The sequence below is a fragment of the Psittacula echo genome (genome assembly GCF_963264785.1).
Source record: "Psittacula echo genome assembly, chromosome: 5".
In the NCBI taxonomy this organism is placed as follows: Eukaryota; Metazoa; Chordata; class Aves; order Psittaciformes; family Psittacidae; genus Psittacula; species Psittacula echo.
In genome coordinates this window covers 17158518-17173802 of record NC_137739.1, presented here as the reverse complement: position 1 = coordinate 17173802, position 15285 = coordinate 17158518, and the positions used below count along the sequence as shown (strand labels likewise).

At 54.6% G+C, this 15285-nt stretch overlaps 1 protein-coding gene across 1 annotated transcript; it reads right to left on the bottom strand.

Moving 5' to 3' along the window:
* Window positions 1-225: 225 nt before the first annotated feature.
* On the bottom strand, window positions 226-14651 carry NLRC3 (NLR family CARD domain containing 3; the record flags this gene model as incomplete). Its single annotated transcript, XM_080618948.1, has 19 exons — window positions 14535-14651; window positions 10122-10266; window positions 9379-9639; window positions 6572-8315; window positions 6229-6315; window positions 5430-5513; window positions 5061-5144; window positions 4516-4599; window positions 4323-4406; window positions 3766-3849; window positions 2921-3004; window positions 2423-2506; window positions 2242-2325; window positions 1874-1957; window positions 1494-1577; window positions 1295-1378; window positions 1007-1090; window positions 742-825; window positions 226-316 (listed from the first exon to the last, which is right to left on the bottom strand). The coding sequence occupies exons 2-19, from the start codon at window positions 10126-10128 to the stop codon at window positions 226-228; spliced, it is 3282 nt and encodes a 1093-aa protein (XP_080475074.1). The 5' UTR covers window positions 10129-10266; window positions 14535-14651.
* Between the last annotated feature and the right edge of the window lie 634 nt (window positions 14652-15285).

Here is a 15285-nt window from a genome sequence, read left to right as displayed (position 1 = left end):
AGGGACATGGCATATATCCCTCAGCTTTCAATACAAGTGAGTCTTGACCCTCCTGTGCTGCTGATCCAGAGGCTGCGGTCCTCCTGGGCTGTGCCAGGTAGCTCAGGAGCTCTCCTCAACCCAGCTCTCCTCCCTGTGACAGGCAGACAGGGCGCAGGCAGCTCCCTGTAAATTCATGCTGGCCAAAGGAACCACTGGGCCACCTCCTCACTGCGGCCAGGCACCTCACACGTCCACCACGCAGTTGGGGGAGTTTGTCCGGATGGCATCGGAGATCATCTTGGCTCCTGACTGGCCAATGCAGTTCCCCTGCAGGCTGGGAGCAAAGAGGAGTTCAGGCTTTGGCATGAGGCAGAGCAGGATCCTCGGTGAGTATGAGAGATGTTCCCAGCTTTACACCAGGATCCAGCATCATCTGTACCCTCTCCATACCACCCAGGAGCTATTCTGGAGAAAGCCTCTGGGAGGAGCTGAGCCAGACCACTCTTGTAATATTTTAGGGTGTATTTTGCTTTTGGGTGGTTCTTTGCCCCAGAGGCAGCCCCAGAGAGGGACTGTGGAGAAATGAGCTGAGTGGCTATGGTGCCTGGGAGGAGCACAATGTGTCCTTGTCTCTTTCCCCACTGGGGAGGTCCCTGCAGGGCAGCTGGGAATGGGCAGTGCCAGCAGTAAGGAAGGTCCTGCAACAGTTCTGTTGTCCCTCCCATCCCTGCCTCACCATCCAGGGCAGTGGCCACTTACTTGATGTAGGTGAGGCCGTGGTTTCCCTTCAGAGCAGTGGCGATGCAGATGGCTCCTTCCATGTCCAGGGAGTTTTCCTGCAGGCTGCAGGAAGCGGGAGGGTCAGAAAGCACCAGCCAGGTAGGTGTGGCTACCAGGAGGGAATGCATGTAGTGGGCATTGGGAAAAGCCCCCAGCTCAGGGGTTTGTGTCACTGAGAGCTGCTGGCCTCCAGGAAGGTCTGGAAAGGCTCGCTTTGGCTCACCCCAGGGAGCAGGGTACTCACTTGAGCCAGCGGAGGCTGCAGTTCACCTTCAGCGCATTGGCCATTGCCTTGGCCCCAGCCACCCCAATGGAGTTTCCCCGCAAGCTGCAGAGAAATGCAGGCAGTGAGGAGTGACAGCCTGGGGGGCAAGAGGAGGTGGGAGAGGTGGCCCCATGCCAGCAAGTCAAGGGACAAGCCAAGTCTAGTAGGACATGATGCAAGGATGCTGAGCTAAGGACCAGGGTCCTGGACACCTCCAGGGAGCAGTGTCAGAGCCATGGGGACTTGTTAGCCACACCAAGCACTTACTCCAGGATTTGCAGGCTCTTGTTGACCATCAAAGCTTCTGCCAGGGCTTGGGCACCAGCCATGCCAATTGAAGCCACCTGCAGGCTGCAAGAGAGCAAGGACCTTCAGTGCATGTCGTGAGGGGGCCATGATGTGTTAATTGGACAAGCTAATTAGACAGGCTGCAATGCCAGGCCCCCGCCACAGCCTGGGTACTCACTGCAGATGTGCCAGGGTTGTATTGAACTTCAGCGCAGTGGAGAGGGCACCCATTCCCTCATCTCCAATGGCGTTCTCCTGCAAGCTAAGACATGCAAGTGCCAATCTGCCCATGGTCCAGGCACCCAGGAGCAGGGAGAGGGGCAGCAAGACAGGGCATAGTGTGCCAGGTTTCCTAAACAGCATGGGGGACCCTGGGCCACCATGCACTTAGAGCATCCCCAGCCAGGTACAAGTGATGGAGACACAGGATGGACTGCAGCATGTGGAAGAGGCAGCAGGCAAAGCCAGCTCCCCTGGAGCAATGTGAGGGCAGAGTCCTTGTGCAGGTCCCTGTATGAAGATGCTTCCCAGGACCTGTCTGCCCATGTCCCCACTTACTCGAGGCTGGCCAGGCTGCTGTTGGACTGTAATGCTTGTGCTAGGGCTGCAGCAGCTTTTGCCTGGATGAAGTTCCACTGCAAGCTACAAACATAAGAAAACAATAGGTAAAGCTTAGGGTGGCAAGAATGCCCCAGTCCCTCCAGGCACAGCACCCACCCACTCCCATGCAGTGTGGCAGAGGCCAGGAAGTGACTCATGTGTAAGACATGGTGGCTCCATCCAGATGGCATGGCACACCTCCCATGGAAGGGTGACCCAAGGAAGCCACTCTTACAGCCTAGAGGGGTTGAGGCCCAGGAGCAGTGTCCCTGCCCAGCATTCACGCAAGCAGCTTCAAACCAAGCCAGGTCCAAGGGGAAACTCACTGAAGGGACTTGAGCGCTCGGTTCTCCTTCATTGCTAAAGCGATGGCCTTGCCGCCGTCATCGTACAGCAGATTGGCTGCTAAGCTAGAGGCAGGGGACAGAGGACACAGGTCACACACAGAGTCTGGGACAGCTCCAGTGACAGCTGCATTCACACCCTTCTGTGGCCCATGGGACTTACTCCAGCTTCCTGAGGGTGCTGTTGGTCCGCAGGGCATGAGCGATAGCGGGACCCCCTTCCTTGCTGATGGAGTTCTCCCGCAGGCTAGAGAAAGACATATGGGGCTGTTGAGGCAGGACATTGCCTGTTCTCCCTGCTTGTCCCCTGCCTTGAATCTGAGACCATCTATTGTAACGGTGGCAGACTGTCTGCCTTGCATCTCCATCAGCATCTGCATCTCCATTCACTGTGCATCCTTACAACTGTGGGCACTGCTGGCCCATCAGGGCTTGTTCTCAGCCTCCCATCGTGCTGTCATCATTTCACTGTGGGACATGGCTGGATACTGTCCCAAGGGAAGAAATCTAACTGTGGAAAGAAGAGGCTCACAGCTGATGGAGGGAGGAGTCTGCTTTCAGCATCCCAGAGTACTTGTAGAAAAAACAGGCACAAACCCAGGCTGCTGACAAGTTTCTTTGTCACAGCAGCAGCAGCTTTTGGCCAGTTTTGGTCACTTACTTGAGGTTGATGAGTCCCTTGTTGGAGCAGAGAGCTGCTGTCAGTGCGGTGACCCCAGCACTGCTGATGGAGTTGCTCTGGAGACTGAGACAAATGGGGGAAGATGTGAAGATGAACCAGTCCTGGCATTGCAGGTAGGCTGTGGGGTCGTGTTTGGGGTGAAAAGTGTCACATCTCCCAGCCACAGGACGTGTGGAGGTGAGCCAAGGCTAAAGCACCAACTTCTGAAGCAGCCAGGCCAGGATCAGCATCCCCTGCTCACCACAGCAGCACTGGCCCCACTGAGCAGAAGTGGGTTTGCCAGTGCTTTGGACAGTATTGTCTGGCCATCACTGTGGCTGCCAGCTCAGCTGGACATGTGGTTCCTGTGGATTTTGTGTCCTTGTCACGCCTTGGGAACCCAGTGATGGACCTTGGGCACAGCAGCTAATGGTCAGGAGCCATCAGCTCTCCATGCTGGGTGGAAGGAGGAATCCATTCTGGCTGCTGTTCCCAAGGGGGATGAAGGTCCCACCATCCCACCCTGACTCTGCTGTTACCTTCCATGTCAGCTAATTCCCACTGGGGAATAGCCTTTGGGAGAAGGCCCAAAGCTACTAGTATCCTCCAAAAGCAGAGAAAAAAAATCATCATCTGGGTTAGGATTAACTCCTTCAGTGGCAGCATTGTCTGACACTGCTCCATGGTGCTCCAGCCTTATGCCCCTGCAGGGGATGTGGTGTGGGAGAGATGTGGGGAGAGTCTGGGCCGGTTTGAGGGGACTGTGAAGGGTGGGAGATGGTGGTAGAGTGAGAAGGCTGGGCTCTACTGGACAAGCAGGAAACAGGGCACAGAGGTGAGCTTACTCGAGGCTTTGCAGGCTGTGGTTCACCTTCAGAGCTTCGGCTAAGGCAACTGACCCATCGTCTCCTATCGAGTTGCTGGATAGTCTAAGACACAAGAGGAAGAGCATTACTGGCAGTCATACTGTAACCAGCTCATATCTGCTGCCAGAGGATTCATCTCCCCCAGGCTCTTTCTGCTCCAGCAATAAGTGTGAACTTGCTGCAGTCTCATTTCCAGACTACATGCACCTCTGTTCTTGTACGTTGGATTTGAGCTGAAAGTTTTTAACGTGTATCCACAGGCCCTGGAGACCTGCTGCTTGCCTCTGCTGGAAGGAAGATTTGTCCTCTTGGTTCTTCATCTGGCTCCCTGCACACCCACAGGTATGAAGAGTATCTCCACGGGGTTGCTCCAAAAGTAGCTCTGTGGTCCTTGCCCCCCTTCACTCACGCCAACACCCTGGGGCAAAGCTGGCAGAGCCCATCCTGCTGCTGCATGGCCCAGCCCCTGCCCACTGCTCCTGCCCACAGATCTATGGTGCTGGTGTCACCATCCCTCCACCTCATTGTGCTCTTACATCAGCTCCTTCAGGCTGCAGTTCTGCTTCAGCGCCTCTGCTATTCTCCTGGCACCATGAGCTCCGATGGCATTTTTCTGGAGGCTGCAAAGGTGAGGAAGGTACCTGTGAATGTTGGGTGCCACATCCCCATCATTGGCACCTTGGTCTGCTCAGTGGCAGGGAGGGTGGACAGCAGGTCCCAGACACTCACTGCAGGGTCGTCAGCCTGTGGTTGGTCAACAGGGCCTCGGCCAGGAAGGTGGCACCTTCCTCCTTGATGGTGTTGTGCTGCAGGCTGCAAGGGGAGAGAAGCAGGGCAAGGGACTGTGAGGGGCAGTGGCCACCGCCAGAGCATTTGCTTGCCCTTGTCCTTGACATGAAAAGGGCAGCTGGCCCCTCAAGCATCCTTGCTCAGGGATCTCACTCCCTTCTCTCCCATGAAAGATGTCTCCTTCCATGCAACAACATTCTGTGAGCTCCCATGCAAGGGATGGACCTCAACCTCAACCTGGACCCACTGAAGCTGACAGGCGGGAGGATCCCAACATCTCTGTCCCAGGGCTGCCTGGTCTCTGCACCAGGTCTCTGCCGGCTGCACTCATGCTTGCTGCCCAGTACCACTGAACCAGGTTATGTCCAGGGTCTCTCCTTGTGCTGGCCTTGGGGGTGGGGAGAACCTTGATGAGACAGGAGAGGGCTGGAGAGGGCTTGTCCTGGGGATCTGCCCCCAGAGGTGCTGCAGAAGTTGAGACTTACTTCAGGGAGAGCAGGACTTGATTCTGTTTCAGCGCATCAGCCAGTGCTCTTGCTCCGGTGGGGCCAACGGAGTTGTTCCGCAAGCTGGGGTGAGACACACAGAAAAGCCAGAATTAGCAAAACCAGAGTGGCCTGTGCCCAATTTAAGCCAAATGCCTTCACATGGCACAGTCTCTGGCCCTGCTGAGCTGGGACATCAGGCTGGCAGCTTGCAAGAGCAGTTGAGCAGTATTGAGCAGTAGTGGCTTTGGGGCTGAAGACCCTCCTCAGCCCAGTCAGGCTGAGTGGGATCCAGCCCCACTGCAGCCATGAGAGTGGTTCCAGGTGGGGAATGTGTGTGGCAGGAGCTGGTAAAGGGGGAACACTTACTCCAGTGCTGTTAGGCTCCTGTTCACCAGCAGTGATCTGGCCAGTGCTTTGGCTCCCTTGTTGCTGATCTGATTTTCTGCCAAACTGCCCGAAAAAAGGGAAAATTGAGTGTTTTCAGGGTGGGAGAGAGGATCCTGGCATGTCCTAGGACACAGCTTGGATGGCTGAGCAGAGGTAAGTTATGAGGAATGTTTGATTCGAGGTGTGACCATGCAAAGTGGTGGATGCTCTGAGGTCTGCTGTCCTTGGGTGGACCCCAGGCAGGGCATTGCAAAGACAGGGTGGAAGGGGAGTTTCTAGACTTAAAATTCATTGGTGTTCTGAAAAGGGAGCTCAGATCACAGCATGGGAGACTCTGCACATCCACTTCAGAAGGGCAGGGAGGTGGGAACAATGGGGATCAATCTGTCTGGGGCAAGGAAGAGTTCTGGGTCAGGAGCGTGTTCCCTCTGTATGTCAGATGCTCCATGCAGAGCCTCAGGTGTCCAGCAACCAGCTGTGCCCTTGGAAAGGAGTATGTTGGGATAATGCATGGATTTCTACACAAGTTTTTAGGAACAGTGAGGAGGCAGTGGTCCTTGGAGGGCTGGGTGAAAGAGCCTGCCCAGCCACCACAAGGATGCGAGGGTAAGGTCACCATGCCTGGGTGCAGGAGACTGTGTGGGGCAGTGCTTGTCAACAGTACCCAGGGCAGCCAGTCTGAGAGATATCCCTAGAGTACCCGCACCCTGGTTTTGAGGTGCCCCAGCTCTGCTCTGCATCCCCAGGAACAGCCTATCTGCCCTGGGCCAGCTGCTACCTGAGCTTCTGGATGTGGCAGTCCTTCACACTCAGCATGCTGCCCAGCAGCTCCATCACATTGTCCTTAAACTGGTTATTGTCCAGCCTGGAGAAGATACAAGGGAAGAGCAAAATCAAGTGTTTGGAAAACAGAGTGGAGAAAATTCTACCCTCCTGTGACATCTGCCCATCACAGGTGGAGAAACTCCAGCAGAGAGGCAGAGCTGATCCACAGCCAGCCCTAGGGCAGCTCTCTGCTGATGGACAATGTTGGTGGGCCCCTGTCTCCCACTGACACCCAGGATTTTGAGTCACCTCCTATCATCCCTGCTTGCTTCCCCTGCAATCTGACCAGGACTCACCTGAGGTTGTGGCAGAAGAGGAGCTGGGAGAGAAGGCTCTTACAGATGTTGTAGGTGAGGCAGTTGGAAAGGTTTGTCTCCTCCATGCAGACGTCAGAGACCTGCAGGAGATAAGCCAGGGCAGAGCAGTTCACAGGGGTGAGCATCCCAGCCAAGCTCTCATTTTTCATTGCTTCTTCTACCATCTTGGCGACCTCCGTGTGCTGGATTTCATGGAGGCAGTGCATGGTGTTCACTGCCCGCGAGGAGATGATGTAGTCAGTGTTCAGGCAGCCCTGGAGGAAGCTGACTGCTTGGCTCCTGAAGCTGTTGTGCTCGTCCTTCACCAGCAGCCACCCAGAGAGCAGCTTGTTCACCTGCGGGGACAGGAGCCCGGAAAGGAAGCGCAAGAAGATGTCCAGCTGCCTGTCCTCCGCCTGCAGCGACCTCTGAACAGCATTCTTGAAGTGGTTGAGGAAACCCAGCTTGGGCCAGGACATCCCGCTCTCCGTGAAGAGGTCAAATATTGCCCTCTTTGCAGCTGTGTAGTAATAGATGGCTGCTAGAAACTCCTGTAGGGTTAAGTGGGAGAAGCAGTAAGCCGTGAAGGACTGCATCTCCTCTTTGAGCAGAAGCTGGCTGCACAAGCTGCTCTGCAGCAAGGAGAGGTCAATGCCATAGGCCTTCATGTCCTGCTCATAAAACACGTATCTCTTTTTCAGCAGCCCGTAGAAGGCCAGCCTGCCCAGGCTGCCCACTATCTTCCTGCTGTTGTTCACAGCCTGCTCGATCCTGAGGGTTTCTCTTGGCTTTTCTGGCCAGTTGCTGCTCAGAGCCATTTTAAAATAGTAGGAGCAGATTTCTGAAAGGGTCTTGGGGACACCAGTTGTTTCTTGGGGTTGATCAGTGCTGTGTTTTAAGTAATAACCAATTGAGGAACCACAAATCCAGCAAAAGCCAGGAATGGTGCACATGACGTGTAATGACCTGTTAGCCCTGATGTGATGCAGGACTTGGCCAGATAGGTCTTTGTTGTCTAGGAACATCTGGTCCAAGAAGTCCTTCATCTCTGCAGCTCCAAACCCTCGTATTTCTGTCATCCGGTCAACAAGGCCACCAGGGATTTGGCTGGCTGCTGCGGGCCGTGACGTGACCCAGACAGAAGCCTCCTGCAGCAGGTTACCACGTATAATGTTGGTGATGAGGTTATCCACTTGGATCTCCTTTTTGGGATCAGTGCATACGACTGTGTTGGAGAAATCCAGAGGAGTCTTGAACTCATCTAAGCCATCAAGGATCAACAGGGTCCTGACAGCTCCCACCGAGATGCGGTTGGGCTCAGTGATGTGAGGGAACGCCAAGCAGATGAGCTTCTCAGCAGAGAGTTTCTCATAGGTGTTGAGCTCCCGGAACGTGAGGGGCAGCACAAAGATGATGTCTCTGTTGATCTCCCCCTTTGCCCAGGTGTAGACAAACAGCTTTACCAGTGTGCTTTTGCCAATCCCAGCAACTCCGATGGTGACAGAGATCCGAGGTGGGATGCTGACTTTGGATAGAGGCAGGAAGAGCTTCTCCAGAGGGATGCTCTTGGATACATTTTGTAGTCCTTTAGTGGCTTCAATCTGCAAGATGTCATGCTCCTTCTGCTGGATATCAGTCAAACCTTCCACCAGCAGCAGGTTTGTGAGCCGCTGGAGGGAACCCATCTCCAAGCCATTCCCATAGTAGCTTTGGAGACTCTCCAAGTGCTTCTGCACCATGGGTTCTGCACAGAGAGAAATGAAATAGGAGCCTGGGCTAAGGAAGAGGATGGCAACCACAAATGCAATTGAGAGATGCTTCACTTTTCTGCCATGCCCAAGCAGAGGGGAAACCTCACAGAGCTGTTACATCCAGACAGGAAGGCATGTGCTTGGAGGGCACTAACAGGCTTAAATGCACTGATCAGCATCAACCCATCGGTCCAGGAGCTCACTTAAGCTCAGCCCTGGGCCTTCAGCCGCTACCTAAACAATGTTGCAGGAGCACTTGTCTACTTGTGCCATTGTGCCTGTGCCTGCTATGGACCTTGCTGGTCTGGACCTTGATCTTGGACTTTATTGCTCTGCACTTGCTGGTGGCCATTGGACTGTGTCTGAACCCATTTGCCCTGACTGGATCTGACCCTGACCTCTGGATTGACTTCCCAGCTTGACCTCAGCCATGCCTCATCGCCATGAACTTGTCTGTTGGGTTGGAGTCTTGACTGAATCTGATGACCATCTCTGGCCCTGTCCTGCTCACCTGGCTCAGGTACAACAGCCGCTGGTACAGTGTATTTAAACCCTTCAGCTAAGGCTGGACAAGCAGGGGATGGTGCTGCAGACACCAGCCAAGGATGGAGCCTTCCAACCAGGAGGAAAACCTCTCATGGCAAGAGGGTTGCAAGGAGAGCATGAAGTTGATGCAGGCACCAGCAGACGGCGTCAGGGCTGCCCAGCCGTCCTCTTCCTGTCATCCCCCTGTTCCCAGCCCAGCTGCTGGGACTGAATGGTGTGATCTAGACATTGAGGACATTAAAGATTCCTCATGCTGCCCAGAGAAGTGTGCTGAGGGCAGCAAGGGGCCTGGAGGAAGGTCCCTCAGACATGGCAGACAGCCCTTGTCACCCGCTGGCTATGTCCTTCCCTAGCAGAGACCCTGAGATGGCACCATCACTTGCATGGACATTCCCATCAGAGCTGTCAGTGCTTCCCAGCTCTGTGCACATCTTGTGGTGCTCCAGCAAGTGCCTATAGCAAGGATATGTGTGCAGACACCCCTCATTGTGTCCAAAGTAGACTGCCTACCGTAGACAGTGATGTGAAGGTAGAGCTGAGAATTGGTGGTCTTGATGAAGGTCTGCAGGGACTGGGAGGCGAAGCTGCCCTTGCCAGCCAGGAGGTCCACCACAGCCCTCACTTGCTCAGGCAGGGAGCTCTCCTCCTGCACCCGCCCTGCCTCCTCTGCTGTGAGCAGGTCCAGCCGCCGCAGGTAGCAGATGATCTCCTCCAGGAACTGCGGTGAGATGGACCTCACCAGCTGCTTGTGGTAGCGGTTGATCCAAGCCTCTGTGGGACAGGAGAACAGGAGAGTTGGGCTTCGAACAAGCTCTGGGCATGTTGCCCAGGGGTGATGGGGAAAGGCAGCTGTGGTGCACCTATTCTTACTATAAAAGTAGTGTGGGGAAACAAGAGACCTCCGGAGCAACCTGCCAAAGCCCTTAAGAGAATGCTACCCCAAAGCTGTGCAGGCTGTTTTGTCATGAGCTGCTTGGTCAAGGCAGCAGCTATCAAAATTGGTGTGAAAGAAACCAAAGAGCACCATCATGAAATAACATTGCGTCCTGGAAACCAAGCCCATGCAAAGATAAAAGTCTGAGCAAGATAATTTCTCTCTGGGGACAGCCGTTTCCCCTATGCCAGCAGAGCAGTCCCCAAGCCCTTGGAATAGGAACTGCTGTTGCCCTCACGCCTTGGTGCCCACCTTGTCCCAGTTTTTAATATGAAACTCCACCAAGATGATGGATCTCTGGCTGCCTGCCACCACTCACCGTCCATCAGAGGCCTCCCGTGATGTGGTGATCCCTGGGTAAGGAGCAGTGTGTTGGCGGCTGCACGGCCGTCCCATGGATTGCCCCGTGTCCCCCTGCCTGACTCACAGCACTAGTTGAGGCTCCTCAGCCTTTATCCATGTTCCTGGTGGAAGAAGAAGAAAAGGATCAGGATCAGCATGGGAGGGAGCCCACTCTGAGCTAATGTATCACTGACTGTGGTTGAGCCAAGGGTCCATTCGTCAGTTTTTGGCTAAGACCAGAGTCTCTGGTGCTGTGGACCTGACAGGGACAGAGCCAGCACCACCACGCTGCAGCATCTTTGCCTCATATGCCATGAACTTGATGCCTTCATCATCACCACTTATGCTGGAGACTTTCTAGGGCAGACTAATTGCATTTAACTGCCTTGATGATGTCCCCATGTCATCTGTGGGTCACCCAGAAAGCACCCGAGTGCTACCAGAGGGACAGCAGGGCTGTGAACCACTCATGCGTTTCCTTCTCTGTGTTGTGAAGGAAGTTGTGGGGCAGCAGCAGAGTGATGAAGAGCCTGTTTTGGTTTTGAACCAACCTCACCACCATCCAGAGCCTCCATCAGGGCTTGCTGAGCACAGCCAATACCACATCCTGTTGTAGAGCTCTGTAGGTGCTCCACTTTCAGCAGTGGAGCTGCTGAAAATGGATGATGGTCTCCAGGCAATGTCACACTGGTGAATCATTGCCTGGGCAAGGAGCATCTATCTGATCCCTCCCCTCTGGCAGCTGCCAGACCACACTGAGGGCTTGGTGTTTAGTTTTAAGAAGTTTGTCCTCTCACTGGGTCCAACTGTTTTTTGATCAGAGATGGAGAGGGAAGTGCCTCCGTGCTTGATGGTGCCCAGCATCACCTATGGCTTTTCTACCAGCTCCAAAGTCATCTCCAGGAGCTGGCCGTGTCCAGATGGAAACTTCTCAGCCCCAGGCGCTGTCTGATCACAGAAGCAATGCAAACACAGTGTCTCGTTGCCCTGTGTCTCCTGACATGGCAACCTTTCCTCACCTCCACTTGGCCTACAGGATGCTCTAGGACTTGGCCTACAAGATGCTCTAGGTCACTCACCCTATGATGGTGGTCAGAGACAAGGAGTTCCCTGTGCTGCTTTTGCCCAAACCCGCTCCTGAGTAGGACATGGGCACTGTGGGGGCTTCAGTGCAGCCTCGCCAACAGGTACAGAGAGAAAGCACAAATGTAGCTTCAGCAGGGAAGCTGGGTAGAATTTCTGGCTTATGGTTATGTCCATGGTGTCAGGTTAAGGTGCTTGGAACGTCTCCATTGCAGACTCTTCTGTTCATCCTCCTGCCAGGAGGTCCATGCTGGGGTTTATTTCTCCCACAAGAAACGCAAGAGTTCAGCCACCAGCAGCAGTGCAGGTGATGGCCAGGCTGCAGCGTCTCCCAGAGCTGAGTCCCACGGACTGCACTGACTGACCTCCCATCAAGCCCCTTCTGCAGAACCTCCTTTGGAGTGGGTTAAGTGTTCAAGGGGTGACACTGGCCCACCTCAGTGCCCAGGTGGGTTCACACATGACAAGCCCTGATAGAGGTGGGGGAATGATGATGTGGCTGGGTCTGCACTCACCACCTTTCCCTCCTAGAGGGAAACTCAGATCCTTGACTGCCCAGCTCTGACCCCTGGTTTCACATGTGGTGGAGGTACATGTTCCCCTGGCAGTGATGGTGGCCCCACAGCAGAGCCCTTTTTCTCCACACAGGGGGGTGTGCAGGGCCACAGCAGCAGCTCACCTTGCTCTTTGCCCCTAGACAGTGGCTTCATCAGTTGAGATACCATCAATTAATGGGGCTTGGTGAGTAATACACAGGGAAATTTTCACCTTTGATGTCTTCTTGTCTCTAACTGGCCTGGAAAGTCCAATTAAGTCTATGCAGCCCCCTGGGTCTCTCATCTTTGCTCTGCAGCACCGCCAAAATGAAAGAGGGTTTTGCTGCTTGCAGCGATGTTACTGGCAGCCCTTTCTCTGTGAACCAAGGCTGCAAGAAAAAGCCCTTTGGTAGGGGGAAGCCTGCTCTAAGACCAGAGAGTATTTGATGGTGTCCTCCCGCACCGCTTCAAAGTGTGACCCTGCTACTGGAACCCCGCAGCTGTGGGTCACCTTGTACAAAGGCATCTGACCGAGAGAATAAAGCAGCAGAAGACATAAAGCAGCAAGAGAAATACTGCAGCAGCTGCAATTTTTTTCCTGCTTCCAGCAGAAGTTTCAGAGGCAGCTCCAGGACCACCCAGGGATGCTGGAGGCTGCAGCCTAGGAGAGTGAAGGGCATGATCAACTCTACAAGAGCTGTCTGAAGGATAGTGGCCAGTCGAAGCCAATCTCTGTAGCAGGGATCCAAGGCATTCCCAGGCTGTGTTCCAGCTGATCACGAGGCTGCTGGGAGGAGCCATCTTTGGGAAGTGCCACACTCCCTGTGCCTGAAACTGGAAAGCTGCGTCCATGCACGGAACTCAGCCCTGGCTCTGCAGCTAGCGCTTGGCCAGGATCAAACAGGGGCAAGTGTTCAGCCCTGCCCCACCAGCAGGCAGAGAAACAGTGATCCAGCAATGGCTTGTGCTGCTTGTGTCCCCAGGGGCACTGGGGCAGGAAGCTGGAGGGTGGGATGAATGGCATCTGCAAGCCTCATAGAGGGATTTTGTTGGCAAGAACTTGGCATTGATGCTTTTTTTGCCTGGTGTGGTCCAAAAGACCCAGCCCAGGAGAAAGTCCTCCCACCTGAGGATGTCCCGTCAACACTGATGTATTCCTCCAGCAGCTTCTTTCCAGTGTCCCACCATCCCCACATCCAACCATGCCTATGAGCAGAGGTTGAAAATCAAACAGTGCCTGGGAGCCAAAACCACCATGCTGGAAGGCCCCTGACCATGTGCACAGACAACTCTCTGTGTTTTCCACCATATGCATCCTGTTCCAGGGTTCAAACTGCCTGGCATCAACACCATAAAACACAGACTTAGATGTAGCTGCTTCGGCTCATCTCTGCCTTTAATTATATACATGTGCTTTTGCTCCTGGAAGTACAACATGGACCAAAAGCAGCTTGCCAAGGAATCCAGGACAGAGTGTCAGTCCTGCCATGCTCACAGCATGAAGGCGCCTGGACACAGCAGATACTTACTGCCTCTCTGCTCTGCCTGACCTCTCAGATCTTCCTCCTGGCAGGAGGTGGGTTTGGTTCTCATAATGCAGCCATTCTGTGCCCAGACAGATCGGTCACCCTGTGCCTTGGGACTCTCATGAGAACTTGGACCATCCTGTGCCAGAAGCCATTTATCTGATCTAATAATGGCATCATTAGCCAAGCACCTGAAGGAGCAGAGAAATGCCTGCTCCAGCACAGCTCACAGAAACCCTCAACCCAGCCATTGCCTTCTCCCTGTCTCGAACCTTCTTCCTGTTCCAAACAGTGGGGTTTGCCCATGCAGCCAGTTCATCAAAGGTCCCCAGTCTGGGGTGATGTATCTGGGTGCAGCTTGAGCCCCAGCAGCACAGCAAACACCCCACCCTGCTCTCCCTCCCCTGGACATGGGAACAGAGAGAAACCAGCCCCATGAGACCTTCCCACCACCTCCTGGCACGCCGGGTTTCCTCCAGCGAATCTCGGGCTCCTTTACTGACACACCTGTGGAGCTTTTCTGCACTTCTCCTGCCGTACATCCAGCCTGAACTGATCCCCTTCCAGGGCTGCATGCAGACATTTGCCAGGCCAGCACCTCCAGCCATCCCCCGAGCTGAGCACATCCCGAAGCCAGGCTGTAGCTGCCACCTTTTGGCAGAACCGAAAAGATTTCACGTTATTAATTTCTGTTAATTAAGCAGAGCAATGAAGGCCCCCCTGACTTGGACATGAGCAGGCAACGTCGCTTGCAGCCGCCCAGAAGGCCAATGTACCTTGGGCAGCATCCAACGGAACATGGCCAGCAGGTCAAGGAAGGGGATTCTGTCCGTTTACTCTGCTCTGGTGAGACCCCACCTGGAGCACTGTGTGCAGTTCTGCTGTCCCCAGTACAGGACAGACACGGAGCTATTGGAGCAAATCCAGAGAAGGGCCACAGAAATTGTGAGAGGACTGGAGCACCTCTCCTATGTGGAAAGGCTGAGAGAGCTGGGGTTGTTCAGCCTGGAGAAGAGAAGACTTCAGAAGATCTTACTGCAGCCTTTCAGTTTTTAAAAGGGGCCACATCTTGCCCATTCCAGGGAGCTCTGCCCAACAGCTCCTGGGCCTGCCATGTTGGCTCAGCGACTCCATTTCACATGGCCATCGCAGCAAGAGGTCTGCAGCTGCTTGTGCCCGCACAGGAGGCTGGAGCGACACCTCCCCTTCTCCCCGTATCCCTCCAAAGACCCACCACAACCTTACCTCAGCCTTGTGCTGCCTCCCCCACGTCTGTGTGGGAGCAGGAGAGCAGAGAAGGCATCCTCAGCACGCTGGGAGGATGCAGGCCCCCCGTGCCACTTCTCAACCCTTTATCCCCAGAGCTTTGCTTCCTCCTCGCCTGGATGCTCAAGTTCAAGGTAGAAAAAGACCCCTCCGGTTGGTGGCTCCTGCCCCTGCGGGACCTGTGGATGTGATGGGATCTGGTGGCCAGGGTGATGTTCAGGGTAGCACCAGGGGAAGGTGGGTCCGGCTTCCCCAGACACCCACCACCGGCTGCGGTTCAGCCTGGTGGCTTTTTCTCTCTTTCAGTTTGCTCCTCGCCCCTTCCTGCACTGTGGGTCTCACTCAGCCTTCCTTCCTGTCAGCACAGCGCTGCTGCCTACGCAAATCGATGCAGCTATCTGTCTCCTGAAAAGCAGCAGCCCAGGGACTGCCCGTATCCTCCCTGATCCCTGGGGTCTGTCCTGCTGGGGTGCTCTGTGCATGGCCACTTCCCAGCCACGGCTGCTTTCTCCAAAGAGAGCCACAACATCAGGCTCAACAGGATCCACATTACAACAAATTCCCTTGAATGGAAAGCAGGAGCTCTCCCGGCCTGGGAGAGCCGAGGGTTTTGCTACATAACCCCCTCATAGCGAGTGCCATGGAAGGGGCTGGTGTTGTGGCAGCTCTGCCCTTCACTGGGCCATGCATGGAAACATTTCCACAACTAAATTCAAGTTGTACTTTGAAA